Source organism: Diabrotica undecimpunctata, chromosome 7 (genome assembly GCF_040954645.1).
Source record: "Diabrotica undecimpunctata isolate CICGRU chromosome 7, icDiaUnde3, whole genome shotgun sequence".
In the NCBI taxonomy this organism is placed as follows: Eukaryota; Metazoa; Arthropoda; class Insecta; order Coleoptera; family Chrysomelidae; genus Diabrotica; species Diabrotica undecimpunctata.
In genome coordinates, this window is record NC_092809.1 from 46,879,105 (window position 1) to 46,901,279 (window position 22,175).

The 22,175-nt window shown below is 33.4% G+C and overlaps 1 protein-coding gene across 2 annotated transcripts in view; it reads right to left on the reverse strand.

Annotated features, from left to right (window-relative positions):
* LOC140446711 (D-2-hydroxyglutarate dehydrogenase, mitochondrial-like) overlaps positions 1 to 18,219 on the reverse strand; it is a 41,469-nt gene extending 23,250 nt beyond the window's left edge. The window contains exons 1-5 of one of the 2 annotated variants that reach the window (XM_072539309.1): positions 18,045 to 18,219; positions 8,672 to 8,819; positions 7,389 to 7,586; positions 1,940 to 2,133; positions 1,644 to 1,812 (exon numbers count right to left, since the gene is read on the reverse strand). In XM_072539309.1, the coding sequence (XP_072395410.1) occupies positions 1,644 to 1,812; positions 1,940 to 2,133; positions 7,389 to 7,586; positions 8,672 to 8,819; positions 18,045 to 18,149 (814 nt within the window). In that variant the 5' untranslated portion in view covers positions 18,150 to 18,219. Of the gene's footprint in view, positions 1 to 1,643; positions 1,813 to 1,939; positions 2,134 to 7,388; positions 7,587 to 8,439; positions 8,578 to 8,671; positions 8,820 to 18,044 lie in introns of those variants that run through there. The other variant, XM_072539308.1, reaches the window with a different exon arrangement.
* Positions 18,220 to 22,175: the final 3,956 nt, after the last annotated feature.

The following is a 22,175-nucleotide window of genomic DNA, read 5'->3' on the forward strand; positions in this document are numbered from 1 at the left end:
GCTATACCTGACCCTACATTTAATTTTTGTGGTCTTTGAAATCTGTGAAATGGTCTGTGAAAAACATATTCTGTTAACGAAATTTTCATCATTTTCAATTTTATTCATCATTACCTCAGTAAACTATAATCTAAGATCGAAGTCATCTTCACTTAATTCTTGCAATAAGTTAATTTTGTATGGTTTAAATTTATTCTTACGTAATACAATTAAGACAAGAACGACCTACATCATATACTTGTGCAACCCTGCGTGAGGATGTATGTGGATCTTCTACAAAACTGCATTATAGGTATCTAAAGTTTTGTTATCTTTCATAACTCTTTTCGGTCTACATAATCGGTATCTATCTTTTACTTCTCCATATTCGTCAAATCGCTTTACAGTTTTTTGTACCGTCGCCTTATGAATAGGAGAACGGTTTGGGAAGGTATCATTGAAGTTGGCTACTTCATAATAAGATCTTTTTCTGTCACCGTACCCTCTCATCATTAGAATAGTAATTCGTTCTTTTTCGTTAAGAGCCATTTTAGAGAAGCAATTTATCTTGCAGAACTTTTCGAAACACAACTACTGTCAGTTTTAGTTAATAATGTGAACAAATGTCAAAATCACAGCATGCTACATTTAAATATTTAAATTTAATAAAATCTACATAATTTGCACTGTTTTGTGTATTTAAGACCTACCAGACTACATAAAATCTTAAGTGTTACATATGGTTGAACTCGTATTGAATAGGAGATTCTAATAATGACTGATTATACAGGGTGATGAATTTGAAAAACCAAAGTTACTAATAATATAAGAGAAACGGTAAATCTAGCAACATTCCAAATATTAAATATGGAATCTCCGTATCCCAAATTAGGTGTACCTCAAATTTTGTACAAGTATGATTAGCAATTTACGAGATAATTGGCCGTTTTTAGACTTTTGGGCCACTTTGTATATTTTTATACAATTATTCTTACCTATATATTGGTGCATATACATTTGAAAGAGTACACCGTTTCAAATACCTGGGAGTGATGGCGAATGACAGAAATGATAGAACGATTGAAATAAATGAACGCATCCTACTGGGTAATAAAACCTACTGGAACTACCAAAAATTCCTGAAAAAAAAGCACATTAGTAAGAAAACCAAATAAAACATTTACAAGACTGCAATCAGGCCAGTGGTCACCTATGGTGCAGAAACGATGTGCCTAACACAAAAAGATGAAATGAGGTTGGAAATCTTAAAGAGAACGATAATTCGACGAACAATGGGACAATGAAGACGCAAAGGCTCAGGTGGCTGAGACACACAGAAAGAGCTAACCCAGACTCTACGCTAAAGCGAATAACTGGATGGAGACCAACAACAAAGAGACCAAAGGGGAGACACAAAACAAAATGGAGAGATCAAGTCTTAGGAGACAAAAAGAAGCTGAGAATCTACAATTGGAAGGAGCGCTGTAAGGACCAGAAAGAATGGAGGAAAATTGTAGACAGGGCCAAGTCACACACGCTGCTATAATAATAAAAAAAAAACAACAGCGGACTGATTCTCCGCAATAAATGAATCAGAGAGCCCAAAAGGGCGGCAAACACTCCGCCAGGAGTGAATAAGCCATGATGATGATGATGATTCTTACCTAAAAACGCTACATTTCTATATTTTGGTCTCGGTGGACACTGCAAAGCTACTTTGGTAACGAGTCCAAGTGTGCCTTCAGATCCAATAAATAAATGTTTCAAATGATAGCCTGTATTATCTTTCTTAAGGGTACTTAGGCAATCTATAATTTCACCATTGGCTTTTACCTAAAATGTTACGTTAAATTGCTAAACTATTACACACATTAATATTGTCGTTCCCATTTATATTATGAAAGGACGGGTTAAATGTTTATTGAGATAAATATATGCAGAAAAACCAGGTAGTCCTTACCACTTCTAGTCCCAAAATATTACCGTGCATATTTCCATATTTGAGCAATCTCATCCCACCTGCGTTTGTCGAGACGTTGCCACCAATATGGCAGGTCCCCTTAGCTCCAAGATCTAAAGGTATTATTAATCCCTTTTCGGCAACAAAGTTGTCGAGATTTTGCAGTATGCATCCTGATTGACACACTAACACTCCTAAAATGGAAATACAAACAAAAATACAAAGTGTTTTATTGTTTTTATAGGGCGTGTATTGTTGAAATTTATTTTCCTTATTACACATCTTACAAATATAATTCTAAACGAAAAAAATTGGCGCTTATGGAAACCTGAAGCATAACGATAATAAGTGCATTTTTTAAAATGCAAAATAGAATAAACTCATTAAGCAAATATTCACAGCACATTTTTATATAAATCAAAGTAAAATCGTTGATTGATATATTGAATATTCCCCTAGAATATTTCAATCAACGGTTAAATGTATAAAGAAGATGACAACAGGTCGTCAGAAACCAAACGGAATGTCGACGAATCTTAGAGCAGAGAATCTACAGAGAATTGTCGATCCAAATATGATGATGAAAATGCATAGCAACGCAAAAGCAATGACTTTATTTGGATACAATTCATTTAAATGTTCTTGGTATCTTACAATAGAAAAAATCCATTTAATAACGGAGAAATACCCAAATTATGCTTTTGTACATGAAACACTCAATAAATTACACAAACCGCAAAGTCGGCTTTTAGAAAGTCTTGCTTTAGTGAAAACATTTATTTCTTCATGTGAAATCGTTAAGGATTAATTGGAGCACAAATTTTATGAAAATTAAATAATACCATTAGTAAAAATATAGGATTTGCCACGGTTCTTCAAGTGACAAATATTTTCCGGAAAAAATTTTCGGAGGAAATCAATGTGGACCAATGCCTCTTAGCCAACCTAAAATATGCTCCTATCACATCAGTTAATGTCGAAACAAGTTTTTCTATTTATCAGTGGCGGCTGGTGTAGTAAAATTTTGGGTAGGCCAAGCCAGCAAATTACATATATCTATGTGTAATCAGTGACGGATCCAAAGGGAGGGGTCACGGGGTCATGACCCCCCCCCTAACTAATTTTTTAATGATTTCTCTGTTCATTTTAACTTCTGCATTGTATCTAATTTTTGCGATTTTAGATTTTTCATCTAACAAATTGCGAACAGAAAACGCCCTCTTCTGTACATCCTTAAAGGTCAGGAAATTACTTAAATGTTCCTTGCAACTGGAATGTTTTTTAAGGAGGCAGACATATTTTTTAAATCAAAGTATCCTTCACAAGTCCATATACATTTCTTATTAGAAAATAACAAACACGGACAACAATATAGTCTGTTTTTCGTAATACTTCCAGACAACCATTTGTAGACATCATATCAAGAGCAATTAAAAGTGTGCACTTTTTCCCATATTTTTGGTCAATACGCAATGTTAGAGTAGGCCTTTCATTCATAATAATTTTTTTTCTATCAATTTTAGTTCTTTTAGATAATGGCGATTCCAATAATGAAACAACAATGTCCAAACACTCACTATCAACATTACTATTACTGCAACCTGGTAAAGCGTCATAAAAACTCATTTTTATGTATGAGTTATAAAACAATCTCACATATATAAGTTGCATACAATCAGGCGATATAGAAATCATGCAAATGGGATTTTTTTCTGCGAATTTTACGAATTTTTTTAAATTTATTTGGGCAACCGTGCACTTGTTTGCAATTGTGTTGTTTGTTTAAAAATATTTTACAATTATAGATTATGTTACATATTTTTTTATCATAATTTAAAAGAAAATTTATATTACAATTCGATAATTACATTACAAGTGACAACGATGGTCGACGTAGGCCCGATCGTTTGTGCCTAATAAGCAAGCATAAACAGGACAATATAAATCGTTGTCCGGCAAGCTGCTTAACTTCAAACGCTTTTTGTACGGGGATCTTATCTGAGCTGGGTCGGCCAGTTCCGATCGGGCCTATAAAAATCGATTTACCAGGTATCAGGAGGCCGCAGAAAAAGATATTTCAAAAAATCGGTTGCCTGTAAAGTCGGTTTTACGGGCGAAGATTTTACGTGACAACGTCTTTTTCTCGGTAGAATATTTATTGATATGAATATTATTAAATTGCACAATAGGAACAAGGAATTGAATGAAAATAAGAATTGCACAAATTTTAACTAGAGAAATATATTTTAAATGTTTGACTAGCAATACGCGCTGTTTCTTCTCAATCGACTGAATTACGATTGATTGCAGAGTGATTTAAACTAATAATTTACTTACCACTATCAACATTTGTCAATAGTATGACATAACCTATAAACTCAGTTTCTCAACTTTTGTGTCAATCTAACAATTAATCAATCAATCATAGTTTACGATAATGAAATATTAGTGTACAATTATTTACCTTTATTGTTGTAGTTGTTGTAAATGACGAATCTAAGCACTCCACATTTTCACTACAGACACAGCTGACGATACTTTAACCACACGTGTGAACTTGTATTATGACGCTTTCTCGGTTTTCCAACGCCAAGAACGCTCGAGAAAGACAGAGACACAAGCACACGCACCGATTCAACGCGCCTAATTCTCTAGTGCTGCGCGCGCAGCGGACCGATCATGTTTGAGTGGGAGAGAGACGCAAGGCATTCGCCGGTCCGGCGGGCCTCTCTCTCGTTCGGTGACTCATCGTAACAGACGTGAGCGGGCGTTACACTTTTTCATGAGTGACTCCGAGCCACAACCTAATTTAAGACGTTGTCACGTCAATAAAAAATTTAGCTGACATAATTTTAAACAAAAATGTTTATTAGAATTTTCGTGTAGAATGAACCGTTTTCTTAGAAACAACGCTTGAAGCGACCGGCGATATTGAATGTCAGTTACTCGCGTAAGCTCAAAGTTAAATAAAATTTGTTTCAACTCGCCGGTAAAAATTTGATATCTTTTGAACGAAGTGTTCTATCGAGAAAAATTAAAATTCGTTTCAAAGGTGAAGAGTGTAGCTTTCGTATGCATTTTTTGTATTTTGCTACAAATGAAGTCAGTTTCTACAAATCTGTTCAATAAGTAAACGTTGATTTTTGCCATTTTTTATGAATCTCATGAGATCAATAAAATGTATCACTTTCATTGGCCGTTCTTAGTGAAATTTCCATTGTTAGAGACCATCTTTAAAACCTATAACATGAAATTTCGATTTTAAGTTTTAGCAACAAATATGGGACATTTTAAGAAGACCTAATAACAGCTGAACATTTTAAACACCTAAGTGATAATGCTGTCAGGAAATTAACATCCCTCTACAAAATTATATATGAACATGGTGTAATACCGCATGACTGGCTGACATCCACATATATAGCTCTTCCTAAAAAACAAAAAGCAAGGAAATGTGAAGACCATCGGACTGTATCCCTAATGAGCCATGCCGCTAAGATTTTTATGCGAATAATTTATAACCGACCTGAGTCGTTCTCAATATGGCTTTAGAAAGGGTACAGGCACTAGAGAAGCAATTATGGGATTGACACTGATGGCAGAAAGGTATCTTGAGGTTCAAAAGCGGCTGTATGTGTGCTTTGTCGATTATAGAAAGGCCTTTGACCGCATCAAACACGGAAAATTGATCGAGGTGCTAAAAGAAGTAGGGTTGGACGGACACGACATAGCTATCATAAGTAATACATTCTGGAACCACACAGGATGCGTTCGAACAGGGAACGGAAACACCAAGTACATCAACATAGAACGAGAAGTGCGTCAAGGGTGCATTTTATCCCCCCTATTATTTAATTGACCAACTAAAACTATTGATGAACATATTATCAGAAGAAAGTCCCAGGCTGGGCTTGAACATTAACTTTTCCAAAACCAAAATTCTGGTATTCCACAAAAACCCCCATGAACAAGTTACACCTAACATACAAATAAATGGTATCTGGTTTCATGAATATGCGTAAAATGCTCTGTAACCCCAAGCTATCAGTCTCAATAAGATTGGGAACACTAAAGTGTTATGTGTGGTCTCTATTACTATATGGTTGTGAGACCTGGACATTAAAACAGTATGACATCAACAAATTAAATTCATTTGAAATGTGGATGTACCGCCGAATGCTAAGAATAAGCTGGACCCGCAGAACTAAGAATGGAGAAGTACTGAGAGCAATGAACACACCCCCTCATCTGGTCAATACTATCAAAATTAGAAAGACGTCATATCTAGGACACATAATGCGCCATAGGGAATTTGAGCAGCTTCAGGTAATATTAGAAGGCAAGATTGAAGGTAAAAGGGACATAGGACGAAAGAAAAAATCTTGGCTACGAAACATCAGATTGGACCCACACAAAAGGAAATGAATTAATTCCCAGCCCAGAACAGAGAGAAATTTGCCATATTGATCGCCAACCTCAACAGAGAAGGCACTTAGGAGGAGGATGAGACATTTGAAATATGACTAAAAAACGCAGAATTTAAACTTTTACATTACAAACGATCGCACGTCACAGGAAATGCCTTCAAGAAGATGGTTTTAAGTGTAATTTGTAGCAGAAGTTATACTCTTTTAAAAAACGTACTAGTGTAATTGAAAATGATCAGTTTTAAACGTTTTTGATAATTTATAATGTGAAAGTTTAAATTCAGCGTTTTTTAAGCATATTTCAAATGATTCACATTTGTTGCCAAAACTCAAAACTAAAATTTCATGCTATAGGTTTTGAAGATGGAAACTCCATAAATTGTATTGATCTCATGAGAACCATAAAAAAAGGCAAAAATCGCGCCTCGTTTATTTATTTAACACTTTTATAAAAAAAAGTGAGTTAATTTTCGGCAACATACAAAAATTGCATACCAAAACTGCACTCTTTACCTTTGAAATGTATCTTGAGTTTTGTTCATAGGACAGTCTGATCAAGAGATATCACATTTTTACCGTCGAGCTGAAACAAATTTTAATGAACATTGATTTCGCGCGCGTAACCGACATTCAAAACAGCTGATCGCTTCAAGCGTTGTTTCTGAGAAACGGTTTATTCTACAGAAAAAGTTCTAATAAACGTATTTGTTCAAATTGATCTTAACTACATTTTTTATTCAAAACATTTTTTTACGGCGTACAGATTCTTGGTAAATCAATTTTTTCCGTTCTCCCCACTACCAGGAGGGTTTTAGGAGAAAGCCAGGGGTGAAAGTAGTAAAATTTTTTGCTTTTTTTTTACCGCGTTCTAAAATTGACATTATCTGCAAAATTCGGCTTCTTCGTACGATTTTAAGAGGCTCACTGACATTTTCGTCTTTGGCGACTGGAGGATTTATGTTTATTAATTTTTTTGACTGAGCTATTTCGTTTATATTTAGTAAAAACATTTAAAATATTACCTGAATTTTCATCTAAACTGATAATGTCATTCATGAGTTCCGTTGATATTATTATTTCATCAAAAACTGGAACGCATCCTCCAACAACTCCAGTGTTACCACCTTGTGTGCATAATGCAAGCTTTTGATTATTGCAAAATGAGAGTATCTGAGAGACTTCTTGAGTTGTTTTCGGTTTTAAAACAATACTACTGCAGCCTGAAAGAAAGACAACACTTTTTTTATAAACATTCGGAAGTTTTTCATTTTGACAAGGATAAGCCAAAAAATAAATATCGATCCGACACTATGTGTAGGAATGCCGTACTATATCTAATTGTCGAAAATGGGGTCACAATTTTCCGAAAATTGGAGATTGTGCCTGCTTCTAGTACCAATATTTATGTACGCCATTAGGTCGTAAGTCATTCTTTTTGTATTACCTACCTAAGTTATAAATGTACAAAAATGTTTGACTAAAATGCCCGCCCCTTCCCTTGAATGGTAAGTTTATCTTATGTGTGTAGCCACCTGTACCGATAAAAATTAACGGCATATTTTCTAAAGTTGTTATTATATACTTTAGAATTTATTTATATGTAATTCATGCCGTGTCAAATGACCCCTTAAAAATATTCCATTGGCTTGTAAAGTACATTCGTTTACCAAATTCCCATCAGTAAATACGAGCAAGAGGCTATTAAATATAATTAATTACCTTAAGTCAGACAGATTCTCATGTTACAGATCCAAACGTGCCAGTATTTTAAATTCAAATTGTATCGTGTTAATTTTTAAGTTAATATATTGTGTTATATTTATGTTATAGTTATTGTTAAGTTATTTACTGGTCGTGTTATTTTTTAGAGTTTAGTTTAATTGTGATATGATTAAATTTCAAGAAATTCTGACACTAACAGTTTCAAAAGTAAATATTTTTAAAAATCATATGATACATAGGTCGTATATCAGTACGACCCTGTTTGGCTTACACGTGGTTCTATTGACGATTGGGAATTTGTAAAATGAATACGGTTTAGTCTATTATTTTAGTAAACTATAAATAACAAACCTCTTACTTGAGTATACCAGTCCACATTGTACTTTTCTAAATCTGATAAGTCCATTATCACTCTTTTATATCCCAACAACGTCTGAAAGTAGTTAATATGGTCTTCACGTAAATAGTTATAATTTCAATCAGTACGACCCTGTTTGGCTTACACGTGGTTCTATTGACGATTGGGAATTTGTAAAATGAATACGGTTTAGTCTATTATTTTAGTAAACTATAAATAACAAACCTCTTACTTGAGTATACCAGTCCACATTGTACTTTTCTAAATCTGATAAGTCCATTATCACTCTTTTATATCCCAACAACGTCTGAAAGTAGTTAATATGGTCTTCACGTAAATAGTTATAATTTCCTCTTGTAACTTTGTACCTATTCTGTAAAAATAAGAATAAGGATTTGTTTAATATAAAATTAAAAGAAAACTAACTTAATGACAAGAGGAAAGAATATAATAGAGTAGGAATTGATTTATTTCTATAAAAGTTGTACTGTCATTTAGAATGGTCCTAATTTAGATATTATTGCACTATTTATAGCACAGAAATCGAAATTTGAAGTTACTTCGGAAGGCAGGCCTTAGCAATAAATAATTTCAATATTCAGTAGCGGTACAATTGAGAACAAGTTGGTCTCGCTCACGCAGGTCCTATTGTTTATCAAACTCTCAAAAATCTGGTGGATCTACAAAAACAACCGAATTTACATATGATGAAAAAAAAAACATGTTAATTCGACATTATGCACCACGTGTGTGAAATATATGAGAGGTTTGTATTTTATAACTGCCAACAAAAAGTTAATCAGTCGACTAGTGATTACATAATGGAACTTAAGAAGTTATCAAGCACATGTAATTTTTGACAATTTTTAGAGGATGCACTGAGGGATAGGGCTATTTGTGGCATTATGGATAAAAACATTCAGAAAAAGTTTCTTGCAGAAGTAGTTCTTATATGTGCTAATGCATGTCAAATAGGCCAAGCATCAGAAGTAGCCCAAAAACAAATTAGGAATTTAGCTGACACAAGCAGTAATGGCGTCAATACCCAAAATAAATCTGATTTTAACCATTTTCACCAGTCTATCAGAGATATAATAAAATGTTCTAAGTGTGGAAGGAAGCATGACAAAGGAGATTGTCCAGCTTCTAGATGGAAATGTTATAATTGTTCTAAGGTGTGACATGTTAAGAAATGATGTCAAAACAAGAACCGGAATTCATCTAGTATATGTAGGTGTTATAGAAGAAAGTGAAAATAACACTTCGTTTCAATGTAATGAAGTCAATGAAGACGTGGAAGTTAAATAATTTAAAAGGTGAATCTTCAGCATCACACAAATTAAAACTTTTATTAAATGGTGAGTTTTTATTGATTTCGAGGTAGATACTAGAGCATGTAAGTCATTAATATCTGATGATGGGTATAAAATAATGTTTGGTAATCAGGTACAATTAATTCCAGTAAATTATAAGTTAAATGCAGTTTCAGGAGAAGGCATTAAAGCTATTGGTGAATGTGAGGTCGAAGTTGAATTGGATAAAAACAATTTTATTTTGCCATTAACAGTCATAGAATCTCAAAAACAGTTTACCCCCTTATTGGGCAGAAATTGGCTCGATATCCCGTTTCCTGGGTGGCAACAGAAGTTTTCTTCTGGATCTGTGAATTCTATACTATAGAATATAGAAAAGGGTCGCCTTTGAATGAAGCAACTGGTATTAATAATTCAATTAATTCATTTAATTTGACAGAATATTTGCCTATTTCACATGAGGATGTAGCTAGAGTCTCATCAAAAGATAGTATTGTACCGAACTTGCGCATATAACGCGCTCGACGTAGCGCATATAACGGTTATACTTCCGTATTTATCGACCGGGATAGAATCGGAGCGTTAATGCAAGTGAATATAAAGTAGAAACCCTCAATTTAGAAGAGTGATATCATAGTTTAAACGCGGAATATCCTCAAATTTAAATGTACACAGCGGCCCTCGAAAACTGCCTGTTTTCTCGATTGCAATTTGCGTTTCCTTATAAGAAATTACAGAATATATAAAGTAGTATATTTATTTGTGCTTCTCTATAGTAGACTTGACCAGAAGTTGTCGTACAATGTAGCCAATTCTTGTTCACAAGTAGTAATTATGGTCATACAAAACCTGTATTCTTCCATGCAGCGATTATTACCGTCATAAAAATACAAAAAAACCTGATTTTTTCAATAGTAAAAATTAAGCACAAAATTATAATGAAATAAATTTTATTTATATGTTCCGTTTCGTTACATATTTAAATTTATAAAATAAAAATCGATATTTTAAAACAATATTTTTCAATCGTTTGGCAACTTTGGAATTAGCGACGGAATTCCGTTTCAATTCAGATCCACAGAAAGCCGTAAGACAAGTTTTTGTCGAGCGAGTGCCCATCAACAATAGGTTAGTTACATTGGCGTTTCTGAGGGTAGGGTATTTTATGCGATAAGTTTGTGTTATTGATAAAACGTGTTATTGATAATACGAGTGTTATAGTTTGTCGTTTTATAGTAAATTTTTAGTTATATTCTGTGATTATTTGATTTGAGTTTTATTGGAGTTGGACGAAAAACCGAGTTGTTCCAAGAGAAGACTGCAAAATTCTGATGTTGATTCCAAAAATGAAATGCCGCAAAGGAGACGGAAAATGTTAACGTCCGAAGAGAAGGTAATAATACGAAACGTTTATGAAGGAATTGTCGGCAGAAAAATGGAATTAAATGTTAGCCAAGCGGTCGACATTTGTAGCAGTTTAACAAAAGTATCCGTTAACTGTATTTATCGTGTACTTAAAAATACATCGGAAAATAAAAAGCAAGAAAAAGGTAAAACTAGAGGTAGGAAAAGCATTGTTTTGGATGACGAGACAAGGAATATTATACGTCGAAAAATTCATTCATTTTATTTTCGGAGTGAAATTCCAACACGTAAAAATATTTCTCAAGAGCTCGAAAACGATGACTCCTTACCCAAGATATCTGGTAGACTCTTAACCGAAGAAATACGCAAAATTCGCAGCACTGGACGCAAAATATGTTATTTGGATGAAACCTGGATTAACCAAGGTTGGAAAAGGTCATACAGTTGGAAAAATTTGGCAAGATTTAAATGTCAAAAGTAAACGCGAAGCATTTATAGAAGGCTGATATACAGGATTAAAAGCTCCATCAGGAAAGGGACGGCGTTTAATCGTCACCCATATAGGAAGTGATACAGGGTTTCTTGATGATGGTTTTCTTCAATTTGAGTCGAAAAAAACAGGTGATAATTAAAGAAATTGAAAGGCAGGATTCAACAATGGCTTACTTGAAGAATCAATGCTCAAAATTTAGCTCCTTGACATTGCACGGTAAAGGAAAATTGAATATCTTAAATATGCTGTAGATGAAACTGCAAAAGATTATGGTGTCAAAGTTCTGCGTCTACCACCTTATCATTGCGAACTTAATCCCATTGAACTTATCTGAGAGCAAGTAAAAGGAGAAGTAGCACGCAATAACAAAACGTTCAAATTAAACGAAATTAAGAAACTTTTGATTCAAGCAATCCTCCATGTAACTCCAGAGAAATGGGCTAAATGTATAGGCCACATAATTAAAGAAGAACATCGTATGTGGGAACTTGACACTTATATAAAAGTTTTACTAGAGCCAATTATAATTACACCAGGTGGTGAAGATAATGACAGCGATAGCAGCACTGCATCTTCAGGTTTAGACAGCGAATAATATTTTCTAATAGTTTAATAAGAACATCAGCATAAAAAAAACCAAAAACAAAAAAAAACGAGAAGAACATAGTAAGTGTGTATAGTGTTTGTGTTTAAACACATCAAACATTATTTTTATTTTGTTTTTATAGAATTTTATTTTGTTTTATAGGATTTTATTTTGTTTTGTTTTATACTGTTTAAGTGTTTTGTTCATTTTATTTAATAAGACAATATGGCTCTTGGCGAACACCCATTTAAAAAAAGTATCGCGCCACAAGACTCTGGGGTGGTGTGGAAACTGTCTTAAAATTTGTTTTAAAAAAATTTCATTGTGTAACTCTTTAAGGACGGGTCACGTCAAAAGACGTTTTAGCGTAACTTCCGCGACAGCCGGTTGGTATCAGTAAACTTTCTGCAAAATTACTTCTTTTTTATAGCTTTTTGTTTGTGGCATTCTGTATTTTTAGGGGAATGTAGGGAATGAGCCACAAAATATTTATTCATATGTTTATTTATTGACGTTTCGATCTCTATATCCAGAGACCGTTTTCAATTATACAAATGATAGTACTATTTATTTTCTATGGCTTTTCGCTTGTCGTTCTGTATTTTTAGAAATGATGTTGGGAATAAGCCACAATATATTTATTCAAATGTTTAATTTACGGACGTTTCGATCTCTATAAAGAGACCGTTTTCAAACATACAAATGACAGATATATTTATTTTTCTATAGCTGCTTGTTTGTGGAATTCTGTATTTTTAGGGAGAAGGTTGGACATAAGCCACAATATATCTATTTACATGTTTAATACATTGACGTTTCGATCTCTGTTCCGTTTTTAAAGATAGAAAAAAAAATAAACAATATAAGATTATAAAAATATATAATAATAAACAAATAAAATAAATATAACTATCATTTATATCTTTGAAAGCGGTCTTTGGATGTAGAGATCGAAACGTCAGTAAAAACTTGTAAATAAATATATTGTGGCCTATTTCGAACATTAATATTTGAAAAATAAAATATAATTAACGTTAAAATAAAAGTAAGTGTACGTCACTGGATTTCCAAACAGCTTTCCGCATTTCTGGGCCTTTAAACGATGACTCACTCTCTCAAATAGTGAAATTATACCATAGGTGAACTCTTCCAGAATATTCTAGTATATACAATATTCCAAGGTGATGGATATTGTAAAAACAGGTTAGCCAAATAAATGTAGAGATTGTGATTTTAAACCATATTTCTTGAAAAGAAACGAGCTTTCTATTGAAAACCAATGTTTGATGGTAGGTATAAGAGTGGTAATTCCCACTGTATTACGTGAAAGTATTTTGGACTTAATTCATGAGGGCACATAGGTATCGTTCGGTCTAAAATGTTGGTCAAATCCAGTAGTTTGGTTGCAGGATATAAAATATAGTATTTTGTTAAAGGTGATGGATATTGCGAAAACAGGTTGGCCAAATAAATGTAGAGATGGTGATTTTAAACCATATTTCTTGAAAAGAAACATGCTTTCTATTGAAATCCAATGTTTAATTATAGGTATAAGAGTGGTAATTTCCGCTGTATTACGTGGAACTATTTTGGAATTAATTTATGAGGGTCACATAGGTATCGTTCGGTCTACAATACTGGTCAAAGCCAGTAGTTTGGTTGCAGGATATAAAAGATGGTATTTTGTTAAAGGTGGTGGATATTGTAAAAACAGGTTGGCCAAATAAATCTAGAGATGGTAATTTTAAACCATATTTCTTGAAAAGAAACGAGCTTTTCATTGAAAGAAAATGTTTGATGGTAGGTATAAGAGTGGTAATTTCCACTGATTACGTGGAAGTATTTTGGAATTAATTCATGAGGGTCACATAGGTATATGTGACAGGATATTGACATCATGATCATTGACATTGACATCAATAGTTGTCAGGTATGCCAGTTAACGCAAAATAATTCTGAAAAAGCTTTAATGGCTTGGTCTAAAACTGAAAATGTACATGTTGATTTTTTTACAAAACCCATTGTACATTTTTAATTATTGTAGACTCTAAGTCAAAGTGGGTTGATATACATATTATAAAAGGGGTACTTCAGTATTTCACACCTTAGACAAATTGAAGGTAATTTTCGCTTTAATTGGTTTGCCAGTTATGCTAGTGAGTAATAATGGTCCACCTTTGCTACTAATGCTATTAAATTTACAAGATTTTGTCAAAACAATGGAATAACCATTCGAAAATGTCCACCATATCACCCTCAGTCAAATGGGAGTACAGAGCGACATGTTCAAACAGTCAAAGCTGCATTAAAAAAATTTCCATTCAAAAGTCTGAGCTCACTATGGGGCAGCAAGTGGTAAATTTCCTTTTAATTATAGAAATACACTAAGTGCTAGTACTGGGTTAAGCCCAAATGAAATTGTTTTCAAAATTAAACCTAAAACCATAATTGACCTTTTAAAACCCAGAAAGGAAGGGAAAGTTATATTCAACGAAAATGGCAACTGTGTAAAAACAGATGTCTTTACTAGTGAAAAAATTGAAATGGGGATACCTTAAATTTGGTTTAATGCACAAAAACAAGTAGCTAAATAATATGAAAAACTAAGGAAAATCCTTTTCAATTTAAAAGTTTTGTGGCATATATTAATTTGTCAATATTGCACTGAGAAATGTTGAAAAGCATTTGTTTAACTCTGTAATACGATAAGGTACACGACAACTAATAAATCCAATAAAATCATTTTATAATTAAATCATCTTTAAGCTTTAAGACCATAGTTTTGACGTATGTTTTGAATTGACTTTACTTATTAGTAACTGTCTTTCGTTCTCATCATTGGCAAGGATGCCTGTGTCATCAGCATATGGGATGTTATTCCGCAAGCTTCCGAAAATTCCACAAAAAAATGTAATTATCATAATATTAAACATAAACAGCGGCAACGTTGCGTTGAGCGATCTGCCCCTGACGCCGTCAAGCTAGAATCGGCTATTTATAGAACCGACCAGCCGGACTAGCGCGTTAGTGTTCGAGAACGATCTGGATTGCTTTGAACGGGATAAATACACACGGCGCGGCGACATTGCGCTTAGTTTAAAACTGAACGCGTAACCAACGTCCAGCGGTTAGGTTAGTAGAGAACAACAAAAATAATATTATGGCAAGCAGTTTTAAGAAGGTAAAGACATACCACTTTCATTCGGAATGGGAAGAACAATACTTTTTTACAGAAGTTAAATATAAAAATTTGTGTTTGTTATGTAATACTTCGGTCTCCGTTGCTAAAAAAGGAAATATTGAGAGACATCATAAAACTGTACATTCTAATTTTGAAAAATCATTCCCACTACATTCTGCCGCCAGAAAGGAGAAACTAAAACAGTTAAAAAAACAGTTAATTGGACAACAATCAATATTTTTAAGAACAGTCGACAAAAATAAGGCTGTAACTGAAGCATCGTACCGTGTGTCCCAGATAATTGCACAAAAAAAGAAACCTTATGAAGACGGAGAAATGATAAAACAGGCGTTTTTAGAAGCTGCTGATTCGTTATTTGCCAACTTTAGAAATAAAGACGAGATAGTTTCAGCTATAAAATCTATGCAACTTTCTGCTAATACAGTGATGATACGTGTAGAAGTAATGAGCAATGATATTTTTTACAGTTAAGAACTGACTTAGATAGCTGTATTTATTTTTCACTTCATCTGGATGAATCAACAGATGTCGTTGACACTGCCCTGATAGCCGTGTTCGTCAGGATGGTTTTTAGTGATTTTACGATTAAAGAAGATCTTTTGAAGTTCATTCCACTGAAAGGACACACTACTGGACAGGAGTTGTTTTCTCATTTAAAAAATATTATTTCTTCGGAGAAAATTCCAATATCGAAAATGGTAGGCTTGACAACCGATGGCGGTCCAGCTATGGTGGGTTGTGATAAGGGTCTGGTGGCGTTATGTCGTAAAGATGGAACTTTTCCGCAATTTCTCTGTTACCACTGCATTATCCATCAGCAAGCATTATGTGGAAATTTTCTGAAACTAAACAACGTTATGAAACTGGTGGTAAAAATGTTGAACAAGATTAGAGCTCAAGCGTTACAAAGAAGATTATTCAGAACCTTGGCCGATGATGTTGACTGTCAATAATAAGGGGACCTACTCCTTCACTCTGAAGTCCGATGGTTAAGTAGAGGACGGGTGCTGAAACGTTTTAATGATGTCCTATCTGGCATAGTTCAATTTTTCAAACAACGCGATGAACCGACTCCGTAACTAGATAATTCAATCTGGCTTAGAGATTTTGGTTTTCTCATGGACATTACAGAGAAATTAAACGAACTTAATTTGCAGCTTCAGGGGAGAGACAAAGAACTAGCGGAAATGATTTCTGATATAAAAGCATTTATCAAAAAGCTGGAGTTTTGGAAACAAAACCTAATTAACAGCGATTCCAAGGATTTTCCTATTCTTTCAAAAAAAATATCTCAAAATCGATTAGAACCCTATGACAACAAATATCATGTAGAAATAATTTCTACCCTGAAGAGTAACTTCAAAAATCGTTTTAAGGATTTCAATGAAATGGCTTTAGTAGCGCAGTTTGTTGTTTCACCCTTTATGGAAATTGATATCCAGCAGTTTGCAGCTTGTGTTATGCAGAACTTTGGCGAAGACATCGCTGCAACAGAAATGGAAGTCATTGAGTTTCAAAATGATTTAGCCTTAAAATCGTTAGTCTCAAGTACTGAATGTATCTGGCCTATTGTAAGTAAAGACAAATATTCAGTTCTATGCCGTGTTGCCTTGAAAGTGAAAGCATTATTCAGTTCAACCTATTTGTGTGAATCTTCTTTTTCCAATATGAAGTTTATTAAGAACAAATATCGCAATCGACTTACAAATGAACATTTGGATAATTGTATTCGAATGGCTGCATCAAATTATACTGCAAACATTAAAAAAATTATCGATGAGTCTGAGTGTCAGCCTTCTCATTGAATGTGATTTTTTATTTTTCAATGTTTATGTTTATGATAGTGCGTTACTTTTTTGTTGTTATTATTAACTATTTTTAAATCAATTGCTATTTAAATGGGAATAAGCCACAATTAAAGGTTAAAATACGTTTATTGACGTTTCAATTTCCACTTCGGAAATCGTTCTCAAAATACAAACATTAGTAAATTAAACAAATTTTGTTTTTTGTTACTTAGTGAAAAATTCTTCTAATAATTTAATTTTATCTGACTCATCTATATTTTTAAATCATACGTGACATGCCGTTGTGGCTGGATAAAAGTTTGTGTTTATTTTTCAAATACCTTCGTTTGATAGGTAGGAATGTAGCTATGAACAAGTACGTACTAGTAATATTAGTTATTTTGTTATTAGTTTATTATTAGTACCTATGTATTATGTATTACCAGTTAAACAGTAAAATAAATACATATAATGATAGATTAACTGCGGATTATTTCATTTACGTTGCGTTACGTGGCTTCCGTGTGGGTAGCTCGCTTTTTATTCCAAAATTAACAAAGTAGCTCAACACATTGAAGAGGTTGGTGACCACTGTTGTAGACACTATACACAAGATGTCATATTTCTGACTTTTATGCGAGGCGAAGAGTTCCAATACAAGTCTTTACCATGAAGAAACTGGACCACTTTTTCTAGCATTTCTTTAAAGTTTCTACAATTTTGAATACTGGCAACGCTGAAGTACAGTTCGAGCATAAAATTAATATGTGATAAACGACTATTATTATAATATAAACATTCTAATCATTTATTTACATCAATTATATAATATCTAGCACATAAGTACATTACCTTGGTAAAATCTGGTCGATTTCTAAGATTTCGTTTGTTAATACCCTTGAAACTGTTTGGTTTAAGAAAGTGCAGACACTCATTTTGAAATATTTTCAGAAACATGTTTCCCAAACAAATAAAACTAACTAACACCAACTTTGATATCGCAACCGGTATCAACTTGTTATGTAGATTTAAATTTAATTTAAATTTATGGCAGATAAGTTTTTATTTGATTTGTTTTATTTGTTTTTAAGACGATAATATATTATCAGGGTCAGGTTTATTTATAAATTACGTTTAAATCGCGTTGATATGTTTATATCTCTTTAGCGGTTATAAAATACCCGCGAAGCTGGAGGCGTGTACCAGTTTTAGGGAAGAGAAAATATTGCATCTAGATTTTTTTTCCATTTTTGACATGCTGACATTATATTTACCATTCTATCACTTTGTCTTTTATATCATCCATTTATTAAACTATAGTCCATAAGATATCCGTATTACGAATAATTTATCACATTTTTGTACATTTATTTTTCTCTTCAGTTTGTCTTTTCTTCAAAAAAACTATAAAGGAATCTTGAAACCCAGCATTGCTGTTGCTTGATAATCACAGCAGTAATTGTTTTATTTGCTTATGAATTTTGAAGTGAAAATGGGATCATTATGATATCATTTCCGTCCCACACATCCCATAAGCTACAGCCATTAGATGTGACATTTTTATGGCCGCTAAAATCTGCCTATTCAAATGAATGTTCACTCTATATGAGACGAAATGTTCACCAGAAAATAACACCAATTGATATATCTGAAATTTTTAATCGCGCATTCGTTCATGAAGTTACAATGGAAAAAGCTCAGAAGGGCTTTGAAATAAATGGTTTTGTTCCATATAGATCAAATATTTTTATGGATAAAGATTTTTTACCTTCCACCCTTTCTAATACTCCCGCTGACGAACTACAAACTCCTGAAGCTAATATTATGTATTCCCTATCAACCAATCCGCTGTAGAAAGAGTGACGCACTACAACTACCTCGGCACCATAATAAATAAAGAATGGAGCTTCAATCGGATGGGGGCCTTCTTCAAGAGTCTTCAAGAGCCTTTCTTGATACAAAAGTAAGAATGCTGCGATGCTACGTCTTCTCTTTCCTTTTTTATGGTGTTGAATCGTGGACCTTGAACGGAGATAAGTGCAGAAAACTGGAAGCATTTGAGATGTGGCTATATCGGAGAATGCTTAAGAACCCGTGGACTGACCGAGTCACAAATGAGGAGGTCCTCAGAAGAATGAATAAGAACTGAGAGGTACTGACCACCATCAAATCTCGAAAGTTAAAGTTCTTCGGACATATTATACGAAATGAATCCAGATATGCCATCCTGCCAGGAAATCCTGCCATATTCAAGCCATCCTGCAAGCAAAAATATTTGGAAAACGAGGTCCAGGAAGAAGAACATATTGGTTAAAGAACCTCAGAATTTGGTTCAATACAACATTTATGCAGCTTTTTCGCGCTGCTGCAGATAAGATAAAGATTGCCATGATGATCGCCAACATTCGTAACGGATAGGCACATCAAGAAGAAGAATACCTCAGAAACAAATCGAGTGCGTTCAAAAAATGCAGTCTTGGAAATAAATGAACCTGATGTTATTCCAACTACATCAAAAGCCAACGAAACTCAGGCAAATATCACTCTTTCGTCATTAACATCGAATATTACAAATCTAAATGAGACAATATATCTATTGAAAAAATGACACCGTTGTGCGTAGTGACTGAAGATAAATTAAAAAAGAAGGGTAGAAATTTCAAAATTTCAAAGATTTTAACGGCAATTCCAATAAAAATTGAACTGGAACAGAAAGAAAATAGAAAATTACAGAAGAAAGAAAAGCAATAACTCTAAAAAACGTCAGTAAGAAAGTAAAACGTGTCACGAGGAAAGTCAAGTTTGATGAAAATTCTTCAAGCGCTTCATCACACGATGAAATGATGATCCCAACAGCGACATAGAAGAAAAGTGTATGTTTTGTGGTAAATATGGTAAATCAGAAATGTGGTACACATGAGGAGTTTGCCATAGATGGGCGTATTAAGAATGTAATCGTTACGATAATCACAAAAGTTTTATATGCGATTATTGAGTGTAGTTTGAAATGTTTTTATATTAGTTTTTACTTTTATTAACTTTAAATACTTTACTAAAGTATTTTTGTGATGTTTGTATGTGGATATATTTTTTTATATAAAAAAATATATAAGTGTTGTTTGTGAGTATATAATTATTTTGTGTTTTATTTTCATATGTAATGTAATGTATTCATTTGGTTTTAGAAATGCTATGGGAACCAGGGAGGCACTTTTTGCGCTTAACATCCAATTACAAAAATGCCGTGACCAAAGAAAAGATGTATTTGAATGTTCTTCGAAAATGCATTTGATAAAGTACAGCATGTAAAATTAATGCAAATACTGAAAAATATCGGAATAATTGACAAGGATATTCGTGTCATTAAAAATTTGTACTGGAATCAAACTGCTATCGTAAAAATTGGAGATAACTACACCGATGAAATCTCCATACAACGAGGAGTTAGACAAGGTTGCATTTTGTCGCCTTGTTCAATGTTGTTGCATTGTTCAATGTTTATTCGGACCAGTTATTTAAAAAGGCACTTGAGAGACAACCACATGGAATAAAAATCAACGGGGAACTACTTAATGTGATGAGCTATGCAGACGATACAGTAATTCTGTCAGATATTATTGAAGGTCTTCAAATTCTGCTTGATCGTATTCACGAAGTAAGAAAGGAAATGGGCATTAAAATAAAATAAAATAAAATAAAATAAACTCAAACAAAACCAAATTTTTGCAAAGCTTCAAATAAACGGAGTCCAAGTTGAGAAAGTTCACAAAATGACATATTTGGGAACTGTGATAACGGACCAACTAGATCCAGACATAGAAATAAAACGTAGAATAGCAATAACTAAAACTACGTTTATGAAAATGGAGTCATTTCTTTGCAATAATCATCTCAGTTTAGAACTAAGACAAGGAATGGTTAAGTGCTATGTTTGGTCCGTACTTTTTTATGGTGAAGAAGTGTGGACGCTAAAAGTATCTATCATGAACAAAATTGAAGCATTGTTGATGTCGGTTCATAGATGAATGCTGAAGATACCTTGGATAGCAAGGAAAACTAATGAAGAAGTACTAAGGAGCGTCAACAAAGATGGAAAACTGCTAAAGACTGTTAAACATCGAAAAATGTCTTATCTGGGGCATATAGTAAGGGGAAGTCGATATAAAATATTACAACTGATCCTTAAAGTCAAAATAGAGGGTCGTAGAGGTGTAGGAAGAAAACAAGTTTTTTGGCTAAAAAACATTCGTGATTGGACTCGGATATCAAATACAGGACAATTATTCCATATTGCAGAAGATCGAGAAGCCTTCGCAATGGTGATCGCCAACGTCGGATAATTCTGATATGACACGCCTAGAAGAAGATAATGTAAACCCTGGGCGGTATTATACCATCACTGGGAGCAATTACCCGCATGGTCTGATAATTCCGTGAGTGTAAGTTTGTAAAAATAAATGTAAAGTTCGTGGCATATTATCATGCACGTTGCGTTTCCAGCCCGTAGCGTTTAGTTACCGAAAAATATAATTTAAATGGGTAAAAGAAACAAATTAGACTTACTCACAATCAATTTAATTTTACTACCCAAAACGACCGGTTTCGCTTTCTAAAATTTGCAAAGCATCTTCAGTTCAAATGGTACAAAGTAAATTAAATTCTGAAATTATAAAAAGCCCATATTAGGATGCTTTCTTATGAAGACATAGATCAAAAAAAGTTATAGTAATTATGCCAATATTACATGTCTGTGTTTATTAATATTCATAAAATTGATTTAGCAGGCAAAGTAAAAACCCACAAATTGGTAAGATATAATCTATTGAATTGTAATAAATTAGAAATAAATAAAATACTACTTACATGCCGCATGCCTGTACAAGAATTTTTATATAACGATTCGTGATACATAGTTCAAACTATCCTGTATTGCTGATAATGGGTAATCTTAGGTCAATGTTGTAACTGTCTGACAATTAAAGA